Source organism: Lissotriton helveticus, chromosome 2_1 (genome assembly GCF_964261635.1).
Source record: "Lissotriton helveticus chromosome 2_1, aLisHel1.1, whole genome shotgun sequence".
Taxonomy (NCBI): Eukaryota; Metazoa; Chordata; class Amphibia; order Caudata; family Salamandridae; genus Lissotriton; species Lissotriton helveticus.
The window spans coordinates 294,954,076-294,973,139 of NC_136059.1; the positions used below are offsets into that span (position 1 = coordinate 294,954,076).

The 19,064-nt window shown below is 40.5% G+C and overlaps 1 protein-coding gene across 3 annotated transcripts in view; it reads left to right on the top strand.

Moving 5' to 3' along the window:
• WDR7 (WD repeat domain 7) overlaps positions 1–19,064 on the top strand; it is a 1,349,682-nt gene that overhangs the window by 423,705 nt on the left and 906,913 nt on the right. For all 3 annotated transcript variants that reach the window (XM_078674853.1, XM_078674855.1, XM_078674854.1), the window contains exon 15: positions 13,167–13,936. In XM_078674853.1, coding sequence (XP_078530979.1) covers positions 13,167–13,936 — 770 coding nt within the window. The remainder of the gene's footprint in view (positions 1–13,166; positions 13,937–19,064) is intronic.

Sequence of the window (19,064 nt, forward strand, 5' to 3'; positions counted from 1 at the left end):
GAAGCAGTATCAACATATCTGAAAAAGAGACAGCTAAGATATGCACAACATAATTGTATGTTAATTGATTTTCTACAATTCTGTTTGAACAACAATATCTTCCTCTTCGAGGATACTTATTTCAAACAGGTGTCTGGTAAAGCGATGGGCACCTGCTTGCTCCCAGCTACGCGAACTTGTTCGTGGGCTGGTGGGAGGAGCAGGTGTCCAGAACCTACAGGGACGACACGTCCAGGGGCTCGGTGATAAAATGGCATTGATACATCGATGATTTATTCATCATCTGGCAAGGACCTGAGGAAACTGCACGTCATTATATTACATACTTGAATGACAATGATTACAATTTGCATTTCACGGGGACAGTTAGTCCGACTTCTGTGGACTATCTGGACCTGAGAATACAAGTTGTTGGGGGCAAGATCGAAACATCATTATATCGGAAGGCCACAGCTGGCAATTCGATATTGCACGCAACCAGCAGCCACCCCCCCAAACTTGTGCAAAGTATCCCCTATGGGGAATTACTTAGGCTCAGGAGAAATTGCACGCGAGATGATGCCTTTGAAATTGCAGCCACCGAGAGTGTAGCCAGATTCATTGTTAGAGGCTATAATCCTATCACTCTGAACAAGACACTTTGCAAAGTACGAGTTATGACCAGGGATAGCTTACTTGAAGATAAGAGAGACAACAAAAAAACTGTTGGAGGGAAATTTAGATTAATTACCCCATACTCAGCGGAAGCAAATCACCATAAGCGCAAGCTGAAGAAAAATTGGCATATTTTAAGAGCAGACAGCGTAATAGGTGATGATGTCCCTGTCTACCCACTAGTCACATTTAAAAAAGCCAGATCCATTCGTGACCACCTGGTGCGGAGCCACTTAGATAAGGTACCTTCCAAAAGTAACACCCTGAAAAATATGAGAGGTTTCTTCCCCTGCCACAAGTGTAAGGCATGTTGTAATAGCAAAAGAACGCTTACTTACACTATTCAAGATACTGGCATGATCAAGAAAATCAGCAAGTTTATCACTTGCAGTACACCATATGTGGTGTACTGTCTTGTATGCCCGTGCGGGCTGAAGTACATAGGCAGTACTGTGCACCCCTTTAAAATTCGAATCTTAGAGCACATGAGGGCAATTGATAAGGTAGATCAGGCCTATCCAGTCGCCAGACATTTTGCCGAAGTACATCAAAGTGACAGGAATAAGTTGATGTGCTATGGTCTAGATTCGATTCCTGATAACATCAGAGGAGGTGATAGACTCAAGAAACTTCGCAGACTTGAATCAAGGTACATTATAGATTTGCATACCAAAACACCTTGGGGCATGACTAGTGGTGAAGACCTGATGGTTCACTTGGGTACATAAATGCACGGTAACAACAGCTACTTGATTTGCAAAGATGTCATTAGAATTCCCTGCATTTTGTATATATGTATATAATTGTATATGTGTACATAGGCATGGTATTTGAGAACCTTCGTAGTTTTTAGGATTAACTGCTTATGTGAATTTTGTTTGGATAGTAAATGATTTATGACTCCCGTAATATGAGTTGTACGGAACGGGGTCATAAGATAGATCTTGGTATGTCCACGAATCGACTAAACATGAACTTTTTTAGTGAACTGTAGAAATATAAAAGTATATAAAAATGAAAAATGCAACAATGAAATATTGAGATGAAGAAAAAAATTATATACAAAAAATTGTCACATGATTTATGATAATTATAAGAATGTATATAATGTATATAAAGTTAGAAACTATTGGTTGACTTACTTTTATGAAATCAGACTGGCATAGTATTTCAGGAAGGATAACGGCCGATCCACGGCTCAATTTTGTTTTGTTTTGTTTTAACAAGTATGCATAAATAGCAGTATATGATAATTGTATTTGCGAGAGGATAGCGATAAATGTTTATCTCGCGCTCTAGCATACTTGTATCACTGAGTGGTTTACACTGTTATTTAACATCAAAACGGGTAAATAGAAAGTGATTACATTAACAATGTTTAAACACCACTCTAAAATGGCGCTGATTATGGTCAGTTGACCAGTAGTCCTTCCTTTAATGAGGTGAATGTGTTTAAAAACATGTCGATGTCCGGTGGCTACCGACATCGAAAAAGGCTGTGTGCCGAAACGCGAGGGCGTCTGTCTTTGTCTGTTTTGAAATAAAGCAACCCTGGAAAAATCGAAATCTCCGTGAGTGCGGGTAATTCTTTGCTACGTGGAGAATTGAGCAGAATATTGGCGGTGTCTACAGCTGCTACCCGCACCCGTTGTTGAGTGCACTGAAGTTGTGGAGAAACTGAGCAGAAATACCGTAACGGACTTTTTGGTGCACCGCGCTAACCACGAGGAGAGAATTGCAAAGCCGTATATTGCCGTACCAGCTCCGGGGGAACGAGGAGCGGCGCTTCGGAGGAGGCGCGGCGAGCCGGAAGACCCGCGATTGGGTGAGCAACAACGTCTCTCTTTCCTTCTGTCCTGAAAGTGAAAGGCAGTAATGTGTGGCAGCGCAACGTAAGGGATTTCGTTTCCAGTGGTTTTTTGCTTACGAACTGAATCATATTGTCCCAGACAACAACCACTAGACGCAGACATGTTTTGTGAGTCAACCAGGCACGAGGATGCTAAAGGCATGTTTAGAAAATCGAATGTAGGCGAAGCTCAAGTAACCGCACCGGATCCCAAACAACCCAAAACAAAGTTTAATGAAACTATGTTGCAATTGGAGCGCTTGTATGAGTGCGAAATAAGAAAATGGTGGGAGGCAACCAGTCTGCAGGGTTACATCGAGGTGGACAGAGTCCCGAGAGGGTTACGGGTATATACTGTCCCTTCGTATGAGAACCCCGACCCTCAACTACTCACGGACTGGGCACAACACACGGCCCACTATTGTAAAGGCACATTGGGATTGCTAGTAAAATACGCATGGAGTGACCGTGAGAAAACATTAGCGGACATTAAACAGCTAGAAGAAAAACTTCGCAAAGAGGAAGATGACAAAAAAAAAACCGAAGCAATGGACAAAATGAAACCGAGATTATTGAAATATGAGCAAAAAATGTAAACCCGTAAACAAGAAAAGTTCCAACGGGATGAAAGAGATTATTCCCAGGGCAGAGTGTTAACTTATGCAAAAAAAATTGACGTTTCAAGAAAAGAACTGAGTTCAAGAAAGACAACACCAATCCAAACAGTGGAAACATCAGAATCTGATCTGACAGGCAATGAATCATGCGATGAACTGACAGCGCAGCCTGAAAGTCGGTCAAGCAAGCAGACACTTTTTCAGACGGAATTTCAAGTCATCAAGCACTGTTGGCTACGAGGGGGGAAAAACAAGCCCCCAGAAACAAGCGCAAATGTAAACGCAGGAGGACATGAAGATCAGGCGGCGGGAGGAAAACCAAAAAATCCAACTTGGACCAACCGCAGACGGAACAACAGGAGATAGGAGAAACTACTAATCTAACAGTGGTAAATCTCACTTCTAGACCACTTAGCGATGTGGAACATAAAGTCCTAAGCCTTGGCCTCACATTCTGCCCTGATTCACGTTTGGAATACACGCAGACAAGGATTGTTCTCTTCAGCTTTATGAGAAAGCTAAAATTGCACAAATATTTCAAAATTAGGACTCATCTTAAACCCACGAAAAAGCCAGATGCAAGGCTAACTGTTACTGATACTTACAGTAAATGATCTTTCAGGTATAGAGACACTTGAAGACCTAAGAAACTAGGAATCTTTGGACAATGGAGTCAGCCAAGATGTAGTGCAACGAGCAATAAACGCGGGGATTGAACAAGATAAAGAAGAGAGTCCATACAAACCTTGCTCAACCTTTAACCCGCAAATGCCGTTTGATGCCCTGGATACTTTTTCGGAAGTAATGATAAAAGATCTTCAGCAATTCCGGAAAAGACAGAACACTGGTAAGCTTGGTTCCAACTTATCCCAGGAAGAGATGAAAGCACTGAACACCTTGGCAAATGACAAATCTATCATCGTAAAACCCTCAGATAAGGGGGGTAATGTGGTAGTACAAACTAGAGAACAATACTTCAGTGAGGCAATGAGACAATTATCAGATGTAAAGTGTTATCAGGAAACCACTTTTAAGACTTACCAACAAAGTATCCAGGCATATGACGAACTCATAAATAAGTGGTATAAAAAAGGCATGCTTGGTAATGAAGAACACCTTTACTTAAGAAGCTCTAATCCCATCTGCCCCACATTCTACCACATTCCAAAACTACATAAGAACAATTTGCACCCCCCGGAAGACCCATTGTTTCTTTGGTCCAGGGATTAACCGAGCATGTCTCTAGGTTTCTTGACTTCTTTCTGGCTAGCTTGGTTATCAAATTACCTTCCTATATTAAGGACACCAAAGATTTTTTATCAAAAATCCAAAACGTACAATGGCAACCTGACTACCTACTAATTGTTCTGGACATAACAAGTCTTTACACTTGTATTGAACACTCGAAGGGAATTGAAGCAGTATCAACATATCTGAAAAAGAGACAGCTAAGATATGCACAACATAATTGTATGTTAATTGATTTTCTACAATTCTGTTTGAACAACAATATCTTCCTCTTCGAGGATACTTATTTCAAACAGGTGTCTGGTAAAGCGATGGGCACCTGCTTGCTCCCAGCTACGCGAACTTGTTCGTGGGCTGGTGGGAGGAGCAGGTGTCCAGAACCTACAGGGACGACACGTCCAGGGGCTCGGTGATAAAATGGCATTGATACATCGATGATTTATTCATCATCTGGCAAGGACCTGAGGAAACTGCACGTCATTATATTACATACTTGAATGACAATGATTACAATTTGCATTTCACGGGGACAGTTAGTCCGACTTCTGTGGACTATCTGGACCTGAGAATACAAGTTGTTGGGGGCAAGATCGAAACATCATTATATCGGAAGGCCACAGCTGGCAATTCGATATTGCACGCAACCAGCAGCCACCCCCCCAAACTTGTGCAAAGTATCCCCTATGGGGAATTACTTAGGCTCAGGAGAAATTACACGCGAGATGATGCCTTTGAAATTGCAGCCACCGAGAGTGTAGCCAGATTCATTGTTAGAGGCTATAATCCTATCACTCTGAACAAGACACTTTGCAAAGTACGAGTTATGACCAGGGATAGCTTACTTGAAGATAAGAGAGACAACAAAAAAACTGTTGGAGGGAAATTTAGATTAATTACCCCATACTCAGCGGAAGCAAATCACCTTAAGCGCAAGCTGAAGAAAAATTGGCATATTTTAAGAGCAGACAGCGTAATAGGTGATGATGTCCCTGTCTACCCACTAGTCACATTTAAAAAAGCCAGATCCATTTGTGACCACCTGGTGCGGAGCCACTTAGATAAGGTACCTTCCAAAAGTAACACCCTGAAAAATATGAGAGGTTTCTTCCCCTGCCACAAGTGTAAGGCATGTTGTAATAGCAAAAGAACGCTTACTTACACTATTCAAGATACTGGCATGATCAAGAAAATCAGCAAGTTTATCACTTGCAGTACACCATATGTGGTGTACTGTCTTGTATGCCCGTGCGGGCTGAAGTACATAGGCAGTACTGTGCACCCCTTTAAAATTCGAATCTTAGAGCACATGAGGGCAATTGATAAGGTAGATCAGGCCTATCCAGTCGCCAGACATTTTGCCGAAGTACATCAAAGTGACAGGAATAAGTTGATGTGCTATGGTCTAGATTCGATTCCTGATAACATCAGAGGAGGTGATAGACTCAAGAAACTTCGCAGACTTGAATCAAGGTACATTATAGATTTGCATACCAAAACACCTTGGGGCATGACTAGTGGTGAAGACCTGATGGTTCACTTGGGTACATAAATGCACGGTAACAACAGCTACTTGATTTGCAAAGATGTCATTAGAATTCCCTGCATTTTGTATATATGTATATAATTGTATATGTGTACATAGGCATGGTATTTGAGAACCTTCGTAGTTTTTAGGATTAACTGCTTATGTGAATTTTGTTTGGATAGTAAATGATTTATGACTCCCGTAATATGAGTTGTACGGAACGGGGTCATAAGATAAATCTTGGTATGTCCACGAATCGACTAAACATGAACTTTTTTAGTGAACTGTAGAAATATAAAAGTATATAAAAATGAAAAATGCAACAATGAAATATTGAGATGAAGAAAAAAATGATATACCAAAAATTGTCACATGATTTATGATAATTATAAGAATGTATATAATGTATATAAAGTTAGAAACTATTGGTTGACTTACCTTTATGAAAACAGACTGGCATAGTATTTCAGGAAGGATAACGGCCGATCCACGGCTCAATTTTGTTTTGTTTTGTTTTAACAAGTATGCAGAAATAGCAGTATATGATAATTGTATTTGCGAGAGGATAGCGATAAATGTTTATCTCGCGCTCTAGCATACTTGTATCACTGAGTGGTTTACACTGTTATTTAACATCAAAACGGGTAAATAGAAAGTGATTACATTAACAATGTTTAAACACCACTCTAAAATGGCACTGATTATGGTCAGTTGACCAGTAGTCCTTCCTTTAATGAGGTGAATGTGTTTAAAAACATGTCGATGTCCGGTGGCTACCGACATCGAAAAAGGCTGTGTGCCGAAACGCGAGAGCGTCTGTCTTTGTCTGTTTTGAAATAAAGCAACCCTGGAAAAATTGAAATCTCCGTGAGTGCGGGTAATTCTTTGCTACATGGAGAATTGAGCAGTATATATATATATATATATATATATATATATATATATATATATATATATATATATATATATATATATATATATATATTAATATATAATATATAATTTATATATATATATTTATATATATATATATATATATATATATATATATATAAAAATATATTTATTTATATATATATATTTATATATATATATATATATATAGATATATATTCATATATCTATATATATATATATATATTCATATATATTCCCAGACAGGGCCTAGGGGCAATTGGTGGTGCTTGCTTCGGCAGCACATATACTTCAGTTAACGGCGGCACCGGTGGTCGAGAGGTGAGGGAAGGGTCTCGTAAATGGAGAAACCCCTCTGTGCCCGAAATAGGGATGTTTGGGAATGCGAAAGATAAGATCAGCAAGGCCCCTGCTCAAGGAAGACAAGTAAATTCTTTGGGCATTCGGAATGAAGGGGGGCGGGGGCGGGCCGCGCGTCCCGGAGCTTGGATGGGGAGGGGGCAGCAGAAGGGTGCCCCCCTTTTTTTGGTGATAACGTACTTCGAAGGACAGGGTGGGCAGTTTATACACACACACACACACATATATGTATATATATATACACACACACATATATACATATATATAAATGTAAATGTGTTAGACTTGTAAAGCGCAAGGCTGCCCGTAAGCGTCCCGGCGCTGGAGACCGCTGGGGAACCCGTCCTGGCTTTCCCTGTGAGATGGTCCCTTCTGGGTACCTCCAAATTGAAACCAGGCATCCCCGGCGTCTGTGGGGGGCCGTTGTAGAGATGAGGCAAGCTTAATGCCCAGAGTTCCCGAGTGTGATCCCTGGTTAGAGTAGGCACAGAGGCGAAAATTGTCGAGTCCGCTGACCCTGGTCCACGACCCTGCCGCGACGGGAATTGAACCCTGGGCCGTTCTCTGCTTCCGGGTCTGCCGCCTCTAACCAGTGAGCCACACCACTCCACATATGTTTCCACCAAATTCGGGTCCTTCCAGGACCAATCCTTTGGTCGGGTGTTGCATCCACCGGCAGGAACCCCAAGCCGGTTAATTTAATATCCCAAAAACAAATCCAAGTTAAGATGCACTCTCGGAATACGTCTGTTTAACACAAGAAGTTTATTTCTTTGAAGCCGCTACGCGTTTCGACACAAAAAGTGTCTTGATCACACGGAAGTTACAGCTATTTTCGTACGTGCATAAATAAACAAACAAAATAGATGAGGTACTCAATCTGCCCTCCTCCTCATGACGTCAACTTTGGCCGCCATCTTAGAGTGATACATTCAATTGTATAAACAATGACATACACAACCTCATGTTTCTTAATCGCATTATCTGTAAATTCAATACGGTATTAACTTTTAACAAAACATGATTCTGGCATGAAATAATTTCATTATCAATTTGTCTGAAACTTGTACCCTTCGGTATTAAATATCATACACATGGTGGATTGCTGTAAAAAGCACTCAATATGAATAATTATAGTGAAGTTTCTTGAATGACAATTGGCTATAAGCGCATTCTCACGCTGCATCTATTAGCCTGAAGTCATAAACGGTGAATTATTGCTCCCCTGTTAGCAAAATAGAGCTTATTCATTCTGGATACTATACACTCGGACTAGTGCCTGTTTGTGTCTAGACGTAAAGAACAAAAAGGCTTCTTCATCATGGGCAGCTCGAGGTTTCACCCAGATTACTACAATCAGTCTTTTAAATGCATGCAAGGACCCGCAGTGGGTTGTGCTTAGTGCTCTGTTTAGTACAATGCATGCTGGGATACCGAGTACCGATTGGAGAAGTTTCTTTACCCAAAGTGAGTTCCTTGTGTCCTTTATTAAAAAGCAATGTTTTGCCCTCCAGTGGGCCCCCAGTTGTCATGCAGGTTAATTTTCTCACAACTGCTACGCTGATCGCGGCGTCGGCATAGTTCCTGTAGCCGCGCATCTTCTCCTGTCTTGCGGAAATATATATTGCTTTAAATGGGCCGGTACTCTTATTTTTACCGATCTGAGTACCGGCACTTCTCCTCTGACAAGGAGAGTACAGGTACTCATGAAGGTAAGGTCACTGATGCTAGTGTTCCTGAACTCGAGGGTATCGTAGCGGAGCAGATCTGTACGGCATTCTAAGAGCCAAATCGCCTCCCTAGCTCTTAGCTGAGTCACCGCTGCTGAACCATTCAGCAGCGGCTCATATATAAGGGATGCCCGGGTGTTGAAAATGTCACCGTTCTGCTGTGTTTGATAGAGCAGGCCCATTCAGGCCCTTCTTTATCAATCACATTCACAATGTCCTTGCTGTGAAGCAGGCACGCAACACCCAGGACTCAAAGGGCTTCAGTAGCGCCCCCTCCCCCCCGTCGTGTGTGGCACCCCGGGATGAGACAGACAGCTACCTGACACACACACAGCCGCACCCAAGCACTTCACAGGTCTTTTAAAGACCATTTGCATGTTAAAGAGGCTTTGTTGTTGTTTCACCCCTTCTAAGACCCCTGCAGCTCCACTCTGCATATTGCTTAAAGTTTCAGCCCCCCCCCCGAAATTTTTTCTTAGCCCCCCCCACACCTAAAATGTGCCTCTGCTGTGAAGTAACTCGGGAATAACCTCAACTGAACCTTTTTTTGAAAGTATCTGTGTGCGTGCGTATGGAGCACAGACAGGAAGAGAATCGGGACACTTTCGGGAGGTAGTTTCAAAGAAATGCGTGGAATGCTTTTGTGTGTGCATGTCTGCTTGTTTCTGTGTGAGTGTGTGAGTGCACTCTACAATAAATAGGTATTGTGCCGAATGCAACCAAGTAAGAACAGTATGATATTAAGAAGCTGCAAATATTTAAATACATGGAAAGATTAACATATTGTGTTTGGCCTTCATTTTGTGTAGAGTTAACACGTTGTGTTATATTGAAAGATTACTCACATGTTTTGATATGTCCTGCAACTGGTGTAGAACCCATTATTAATGCTACTATTCTAAAGTCTCTCTTGTTCTGAGGCACACTGAATTTTAGCCTGAATAGTGCTGTTGATGGATTGCATACATTTAAACGCTACTTCTATTATGATTTAGGGCCTATTCCCAGCAGATCTTCACACTACCCTCGATTAGCATATCCAGATGTTAATCTGCAAATATGGGAAGCTTAAAACTACTATCAACGGAAATGTAATGGCAAAATGAATAATTGATAGAAATGTTTATCACCATGTTTCGCCCCGCCTTAGCCCCGCCCACTGCCACTACCCTAGCTCAATTTAATGAGTACCTGCACGTATTTATATATATATAATCTCTGATGCATTTTACATTTTTTAATTGTCTCTATTTCTGCAGGGACCTAAAATGCCTAGACAACCCCATTGTGACTTACTACATTATAACTTAGCATGTTGTGTATTATTATTACAACACAAAAAGGTGATGGACGGAATGTTTAACATTGTCAAATATTCACCCCCAGTACAGAGATCTGGGCCTAAATTCATCCGTTTTTTGCTCACCATGCCATTCAATAAGAATTGGCCTATCATCTTGACAGATAATGTCCTCAGTACCAGACTACCAGACAAACATACCATCACATTCGGGAAACCTCAGTCGATGGGAGGGCAACTCTCTAGAAATAGTCCTGAGTTAAAGCACACGGAATCATGGCTAAAATCAAGAAAAGGTTTTTACAAGTGCTCGACTTGTCACGCTTGTAAGTTTGGAGTTAATACAATTAAATATTGTACTCCATTCCGAAAAAATGAGCTCAACATCAATGACAATTTCAATTGCCGCACTGACTTTGCGGTCTATGTTCTCGCGTGCACCTGTGGGCTTAGGTATGTGGGAAGTACCAAGCTCCAGGTTCACGTGAGAATATTGCAACATCTCCGTGCCATCATCAATTGCGCTCCGGCATATCCGGTCGCACGACACTTCAAAGAAGTACATAATAAAGACATCAACTGCCTGTCCTATTTCGTTATCGATTCCGTTCCTGTACCACGGAGAGGTGGTAACAGAGAAAGATTATTAAGACAATTAGAAACCAAATACATTTTTGACTTAGATAGCAAGTTTCCGAATGGTCTTACTAATACAGAAGATATGCACACTTTTCTATAGATTGGAATTTAGTTTAATTGTAAATAATAGCGCTTAAATGGATACATCTAGGAGATATTGTTCATTCTAGAAGATATTTAGTCCCACAGACTTGTGGGACATAAGTCTTCCAAGATTTGTTAAGTATAAACCGCTGGGACGGGAATGATTAACATCACAATACTCGTCCAATTAACCTCAATTTTTAACTACAATTTTAATTGTTTTTTGACTGGGACACTTTTTTGCACAAATATGTGTTGCACTAGACACTTTATTTTCAAGGATAATACACTATATGGTCATCATATAAGAAATGGCATCATTGGGGAAGGCTATTGTATGCATGGATTCCATATTTGAATTTCATTGGTTTTATGAATTTGAACTAAGAGGATGTAGAAATTATAATGATGTTTTGCTTGATGCACAGTGATAGTACGTATCATTTTGAATTAATTCATCCGAGAATATCTCTGCATTAGGCAGTAACTTTGCACAGATCTTTGCATAATTTGCACATTAACTCGCCTTTAGGCGGTAAATTGTACTTGTGATTGCATATTGTGCACAAGTTATATTATGCAGGTTTTGCACAACAAACAACCTTGAATGAATTCACTACATGCTATTAAATGGACATATTGCATAATTCAATTCAATTCATCCGAGAATATCCTTACATTAAGCAGTAAGATTGCACTATATTTTTTGCATTATTTGCACATTATTTCGCATTTAGGCGGGAATTTGCACTAGTGATTGCATATTTTGCACATGCGTATTTTGCACATAAAATATCTGTGGATGAATTTATTTTACAATATGGACATATTGCGAAATTTTGCACATTTTTTGCGTATTTTGCACATTTATAGCATTAACGCGATAATTTGCACATAGATTGACATCGCGGAAATAAGTTACTTGATGTGTGACTTGTACATGTAAGAACCCTAAAGATTCAATCATGCTGCTTTTTCAAGAGCCAAATATCTTGCTTTATGCACATGGATATGGCAGTATTTGCACATTTGCGCTATCTGCACAAAATATGTCATCCTATATGTTTCACATGTGTGTACACATATACACATACATATCAGGCAATGATTGCATCCCTCGCATTTGAATATACACAAGAGAAAAGCCTCATGATACAAGTATTTCTTCACTATCTACTATCACGTGGTGTAGCAAATGAAAAAAATGTATGTATATAAAAAACAATGGCGTACGGCTGTCTTAACATTGTGATCAAGGGCACTTGATGCCCGAAACGCGTCAATGTGAGGAGTGAGACAAAGGAATAATAAACTGACCTGTCATTGCAATCTGCCTGGTGGTCCATTGATTTCCACGTTTGCCGCAAGGAAGTGCTGGAAAGGGTGTTGATATAGATATATATATATATATATATATATAATCTCTGATGCATTTAAAAAATTTTAATTGTGTCTATTTCTGCAGGGACCTAAAATGCCTAGACAACCCCATTTTGACTTACTACATTATAACTTGGCATGTTGTGTATTATTATTACAACACAAAAAGATGATGGACAGAATGTTTAACATTGTCAAATATTCACCCCCAGTACAGAGATCTGGGCCTAAATTCATCCGTTTTTTTGCTCACCATGCCATTCCAGTTTGTGTCATAATTGGACCAAGCCAAATGCAAATCAGTCTTGACCCTGCGCCCAATGAGAACAGTCCTGTCCAAACTGCCAGGCCAGGTCCTCCCTATATCGAAAATAAGCATTTTTTGTCTATTTTTTATGCATTCCTATGATAATGAGTTCACCCAGATGGACTTTAGAACTAATGAGGGAATTTATAGGCAAGTCCTTTATTACTTTTGATTTCATATTGCAAAGACCTTGTAGACTGCTTTATATTTACAATGTGAAGGATTAAAGCTTTCATTTGGGAAATGCAGAACACTAAACTGCTGGTGACGAGTAACTATATTAGATACACGGGTAAATAACATTTTGATTTGTAAAACCTGCATTCTAAATAGATTGCTTTTTTCGACCTTCAATAACATAAATGTATTTTCCAGTAATCCAAGCATATGGACATTTCACATGAGTAATGCCATGTGTGTTTACGGTGCTTCTTTTGAAATACATTGGAGATGTATTCTTCTATTTAAAAATAAAAAAGTGTCATTGATTTATGTAAAAAATTTAGCAAATAAAATGTCACGCACCCAATCTATACATTTTGACTTTCTCTTTTGCAGGGGAATCTGCCGAAGTATTCTCATAATTCTCTTATGGTTCAAGCAATAAAGACTAATTTAACAGACCCTGATATCCACCTTCTCTTCTTTGACGTGGAAGCCTTGATTATTCAGCTATTGACGGAAGAAGCCTCCAGGCCCAACACTACGCTGACGTCCCCAGAGAGTCTGCAGAAAGCCTCAGGTGCTGTTGACAAAAGCAGTTCTTTTCTTGCCGGCAAACGAGCAGCCGTTCTCTTCCAGCAGGTCAAGGAAACCATCAAGGAGAACATTAAGGAACATCTTCTTGATGATGAGGACGAGGATGAAGAGACCATGAGACAGAAGAGGGAAGAAAGTGACCCGGAATACCGCTCAAGCAAATCTAAACCATTAACTTTACTGGAATACAATCTGACAATGGACACTGCAAAACTTTTCATGTCTTGTCTTCATGCTTGGGGTCTCAACGAGACGCTTGATGAGGTTTGCCTTGAGCGTTTGGGGATGCTCAAGCCGCACTGCCCCGTGTCCTTTGGGCTGCTCTCCAGAGGAGGCCACATGTCACTGATGCTTCCTGGGTTTAGCCATGCCATTATGAAAAAGGCTCTTGGCACTCTGGAAATGGAACGGAAGATGGCCATCACCGAAGGGCTAGGAAAAGGCACATACGGAGTGTCGCGTGCAGTCACCACTCAGCATCTGCTCTCTCTCATCTCCTTGGCAAATACTCTGATGAGTATGACCAATGCAACCTTCATCGGGGACCACATGAAGAAAGCTCCGGCCAGGTACCACTTTATATGCATACGTTTTTAGTAGACAAAATCAATTCATGTACATTCCCTTCCTCAAACAACAATTGTTACTTTAGTCATTATTGTTGCCTTTGATGTATTTTGTACGGAATTATATAATGGCCTGTAGATGTAGTGCTTTTAAATTCTCTGAGGATGGATCAATGTTTATACTGTATGTTTAGTGACGGTCAGAAATATTAATCTTTTGCTTTCAGGTACAGAAAATGTTGAAAGCTTAAACAATTTTACATGTGTAAAATTATTTTGATGCAAGCACAAAGTGTATTTTGTTTTAACTGTGACTTTTTACCGGCTTCTTAAATAGAATTGCGACTTGATACTGATTTGGTATTTGGAAGGGATGTGGTCTGGGCATTCCTTCCAAATACCAAATGGGGTCCAGATGTATCATTGGTGTACCACCAAAATTCCAGTCGAAACCAATGAAAAGTTATCAACAGCCAAGTTGTGTTGGTAATCTATTCGCAGAAGGGAAAAGCTTAATTTTGACCTCTTGTGAATTATGGAAAAGATTTCAGGGGCAAACTTTCACGGGAATTTTTTAATGCAGCCCTATTTCCTTTAAGGAGATCGGGCTGTTTAAAAAAAAATCTTTATCAAAAAACAGTTCCAGACCTCAGACCCTTGCAGGCTGTCATCGGTGAGATTGCCACCAATCTGAATGATTCAAAGTTTGCGACCTACCTTATGAATATTAAAGTGGTGCATTGCATTTCAACTCACTCAGATTTAAAATTTTGCAAACTGACCTATTGGCTCATAGGTCAGTTTGGGAAATTCAATACTAGTCGCAAATTTCGAACACTTTTTACAACCAGTATTTTATTGTGAGGTTTTGTCCCCTCGTATTACCAATGGCTGGGTATCGGTAGCAGTATTCTTCTTTTGCAGAGAACCCAAATACTAACCCTGCACCAACACTGCTTTGAATTCTTAAGATTGACTAATTGCTTCCCAGATCGACCTGAAGTTGGCTTTTGAGGTAACTTCATACAGTTTCTCACCATATTGGAGCATTTTCTTCGGACCCTATTGGAATGGCGAATGGGTATCCTGTCTCAAATTGGTGAACCGTAGATGAAGACCTTCCAATAGAGGTGGTGGGATCATTCATGCACAGTTTTTCATGCCATTTCTCCATCCTGCAATAAAAATCATCTCTTTTCCCAAGTCGTGGATTCACATATGTAAGTGCAAGTTTGGGATATTGCGCTGGGAGACCACATTATCCATGCAGAGACCTTTCTTCGTGTTTATCACTTTGCTTGGCTCTTGCCTAGTGTGGCTATAAACTTAGTTTGTGACACTTTTTATCTTTACTACGTTTTATGTTGTGGAACATTTTCGTTTCTTTTTAACACTTCCCAGTTCACATAATGTTTGTCATTATGTGATTTTTTGTAGACATCAGTTGCTCATGCTTGCCTTGATGACACAGAGCATTTAATTGGATCTTGAAATGGGCCTCTCCTATGATGGCTTTGTGGGCTTAAATCTTTTCTGAAGCACCTTTCTTCAAAGTTGTCCTTACTCTTTGGCTTAGGCACCTTATGCATTTGCTAACATGGCCTAGCCCTTTTTGCACGTTTCTGTCTACTGCATGCTAAGCCTCAAATGACAGTGAAATAATGAGCTTACATGCCCTGATGTTCCTCAGAACCTTTAAGTGAGCCTTTCCCTTTGTGCACTTTTTAGCCTTGCACAACCCTAGCCTCGGTTCCATGTTGTGCCTAGGTACCGCCCTATGTGCTTTTATGGGTAATGTTTCACCACTTCAGTGATCAAATGACATCTCAAGCTGGCTGTTGTCTTGTTGCCAGCAGTACTAGTGCCTCATCATAGGGACCCAACTGGATCCACTTCCCAGATGTTTACTCCAGCAGTGACAGCAGGTTTCCGATGATTGAGCGACCTTATCTAGTGTCACCAATTGCTCATTCACAGCCTGCAATGATGGGTGTCTTCCTTCACACATATAATAGGAAAGCCTTCAGACTGCTTTGGCTGTCACTAATGGTTGTGTGAGTGTTTCTCTTGTGAGTTGGGGTGTTAACATTGAAGACATCCCACTCAGTGGTCTCTGGTCTCCTCAAGAGACTACGTGCAACATCAAATTTCTAGAAATGAGTGTCGTTAAAGTAGCCCGAAATGTGTTTCTTCCTCTCTTACAGGGGATGAAAATTTAAATTCTAATGGATAACAAAAGAGAAAATATGCCTGTAACGAAAGTGCACTGCAAAGAACATATTGCTATTGGAAAGATCTCCACCTATGAACCTTTTCTGATACACAAAAAAATAAGATTCCTTAATGAACTTCAGCTCTTATTATGACAATCCAAGACCTATGTGAGCAACTCAGCAACTGTTTTATCCAAAATCATTTCACATTAGGAAGTATATCATAAAGAGCTCCTCCGTTTACACCTTAAGGAGACCTAAGTAGGTGAAACTAATCACCGGACACCAAATACCACACTTAGCCACCTTTTCACAGTATGAACGCAATTCACGTAATGACTTCACATCATGGGCAAGTAAACTTCCCCACACCGACTTGAGATATGCCACCTTAACCCACCATTTGAAGTAATTGCATATATGTAACTTGGCCGCCAATATCACTCAAATTATCAGTGTTTCAAAACAGCGAGGGCTTTACCCTGAGGACTCAATTACAATCCGTCTGCTGAAATAGCCTAGAGCCAGTGCAATCTAACTTCAGAGCCATCTATTTGCTGCCTTTCATTGAATGCATAGCAACTTTCCAATTGAAAAACTTTCCAGGATCCAGGCATTTACTTTGCCACTGCTGTTCTGGGTTCGAGTGACCGTTGCACAGAAACCGCAATCTTCAAATTAGAGAAAAACTGTTCAGCGGCACGGATATTGTTAGATTTCTTTGCAGCTTTTGACATAATTGACCTCCAGCTACTATGCACTTGCCTGGACAAACACTTTAGTATTCTAGGAAAAGTACCATCTCTGGTTACCATCTTTTCTTCCAAGCAAGAAACAATGTGTTAAGCTCAGTCCATTTCTATCGAAGAACGCTACCTTCAGATAAGATTCACCCAGGGCGGGGTACTTTTTCCACTACGCCTACGGGCACACACTGTCAGGTATAATTGCTTCATATGGTCTGAAATTCCAAGTGTACGCCAGTGACTCTTAAATATTGACTGACGCTTATAAAGACAGTCCTGCTGTTTCCCGTTGGAACCATCTTATTGACAAAGAGCTTTGGTTGGATGTTTCACCCCAATATTCGACATATATACCTATATTATACCTTAAATATAACACCTACATATGTGGAGCTTGAGAGACTAGCTTTGGCAAATAATGAACTACCTGCTGAAGCAGTGAAAGAATTTGTGGCATCTAGGCAGCTGTTAACCAGCATGGTCCATTCAAATAGGTAGACTGTTGCCGGTGCCATAGCAAATCTGTAAAACCTTTTTAAGCAGAGATTGTTTAAATACTTTCAATGTCAGTGTTCTTTGCAGAGAACTGTCCAAGTATTGTAGTGATGCATCTATTCTGCAGATCGGAGTTCTTTATTTAAAATGTCTGTTATGTGAAGATTTTTAAAGGGATTGTAGAACAAACTACTTCCTAGTTTTATCAGGTCTTGCTCTGGGATCGCAATTTAGTGAATGTATTTTTGATACATTTCTACTTTTGAGGCTACATATTTCTGCCCCCCAGAAATTCTTCATTTGAAGGTGGTCTTCCTGATATATAGAACCTTCATCAGGCGAGTGAGATGTAAGACCTTTTAGCTTCTGCTCCTTTGCTGGGTTTTCGAGAACGAGTGTTCTTTGGTTCAAGTCTTCTTTCCTCAGTTGTTGGTTACAGTTCTCCACATTGCCCAAGCACTGTTATTGCCTTCTTTTTACATCATTCATTCTTCCAAAAAGGAGAGGGTGGCACAGGTTTGATCCCAGAACAGCAGTCAGAAAATGTATACACAAAAAAGATGTTTCAGAGTTCATGATAAACTTCTGAAAGGCTTTGAAGGAAGTGAGGTGGGTAAAGCAGTCACCAGTGGGTGGATTTAGTGCCCATTCAGAGAGGTATTTGGTGGCTAACTTAGCCTTTATGGGAGGAGTTCCAATGCAAGTGATTTGACGGGCTGCTTCTTGTTGCACTACCATTCTTTTCGAAGCATTTTATGTCTTGATGTGGATGACCGAGCATAATCTCGATTGGGGAGTGATTCTCCATTCGTTTTTGTTTTGTTTAACAGGCGTCTTCCTGGCGTATGTATTTAGCACTCCATTGTGGATATCCTCCACCCTACTCCTTCAAGAGTTCTTTGAGAGTGATCCATGTAAGGAATCTTGTGAGCGAGTATTCATTATAAGAACAAGTTACTTACCTTTGGTAATGTGGTCTTTCTGATGGGTATGACTGACAGCTTGGCTGATTTCTTACAACGCACTCTCCTCCCTTCTTTAGGATGAATACATCATTTACCTTTGTTCTTTGTTTTTATTTGGCTCTGTTTTGTGGGAATGTGAGGAGAACAGAGCGTACTGTTTCCTCTGGCAGCTTGGCACCCTTTATAGAGAAACAGTGCCATTTTCAGTGAAGCTGCATGACTATAACCTAACCTAGTGCCTTTGACTACACAAGGCTGTTTTCCGGATCAAGTCCAATTTGGATTCCCTCACTAACCAAGGAGATAGCTGTACACCTGTGCAGTTTAGCAAGTGCCTAAGGGCCATATATACAAAATGTTTTACCGTCTCAAACAGAGAGTGTAAGTGTTTGCATCATTGTAGGAGTCAGTAATTTAATAACATGAGTGTTGTTACGCTCAGACCGCCCGTATAAGGCTTCTCGCTGTTTGGACTCTTATCATGGAGGCCTAAGCTACTATTGCATCGACGACCACATATTGAGGTTGATTGGACCTTACTTTTCACCACTTGTGAAGGCTTTCGACTTACTCTCATTGCCCTGACGAAGTTCATTTTCTTGAACGAAACGCGTTGGCTGATGTCTGTTTTCTGTTGATTTGGATCTATTTAAATAAAGATGGCACCAACGAAGTAACTGATCGTGCTTCATTATTGAATACCAGTATACCT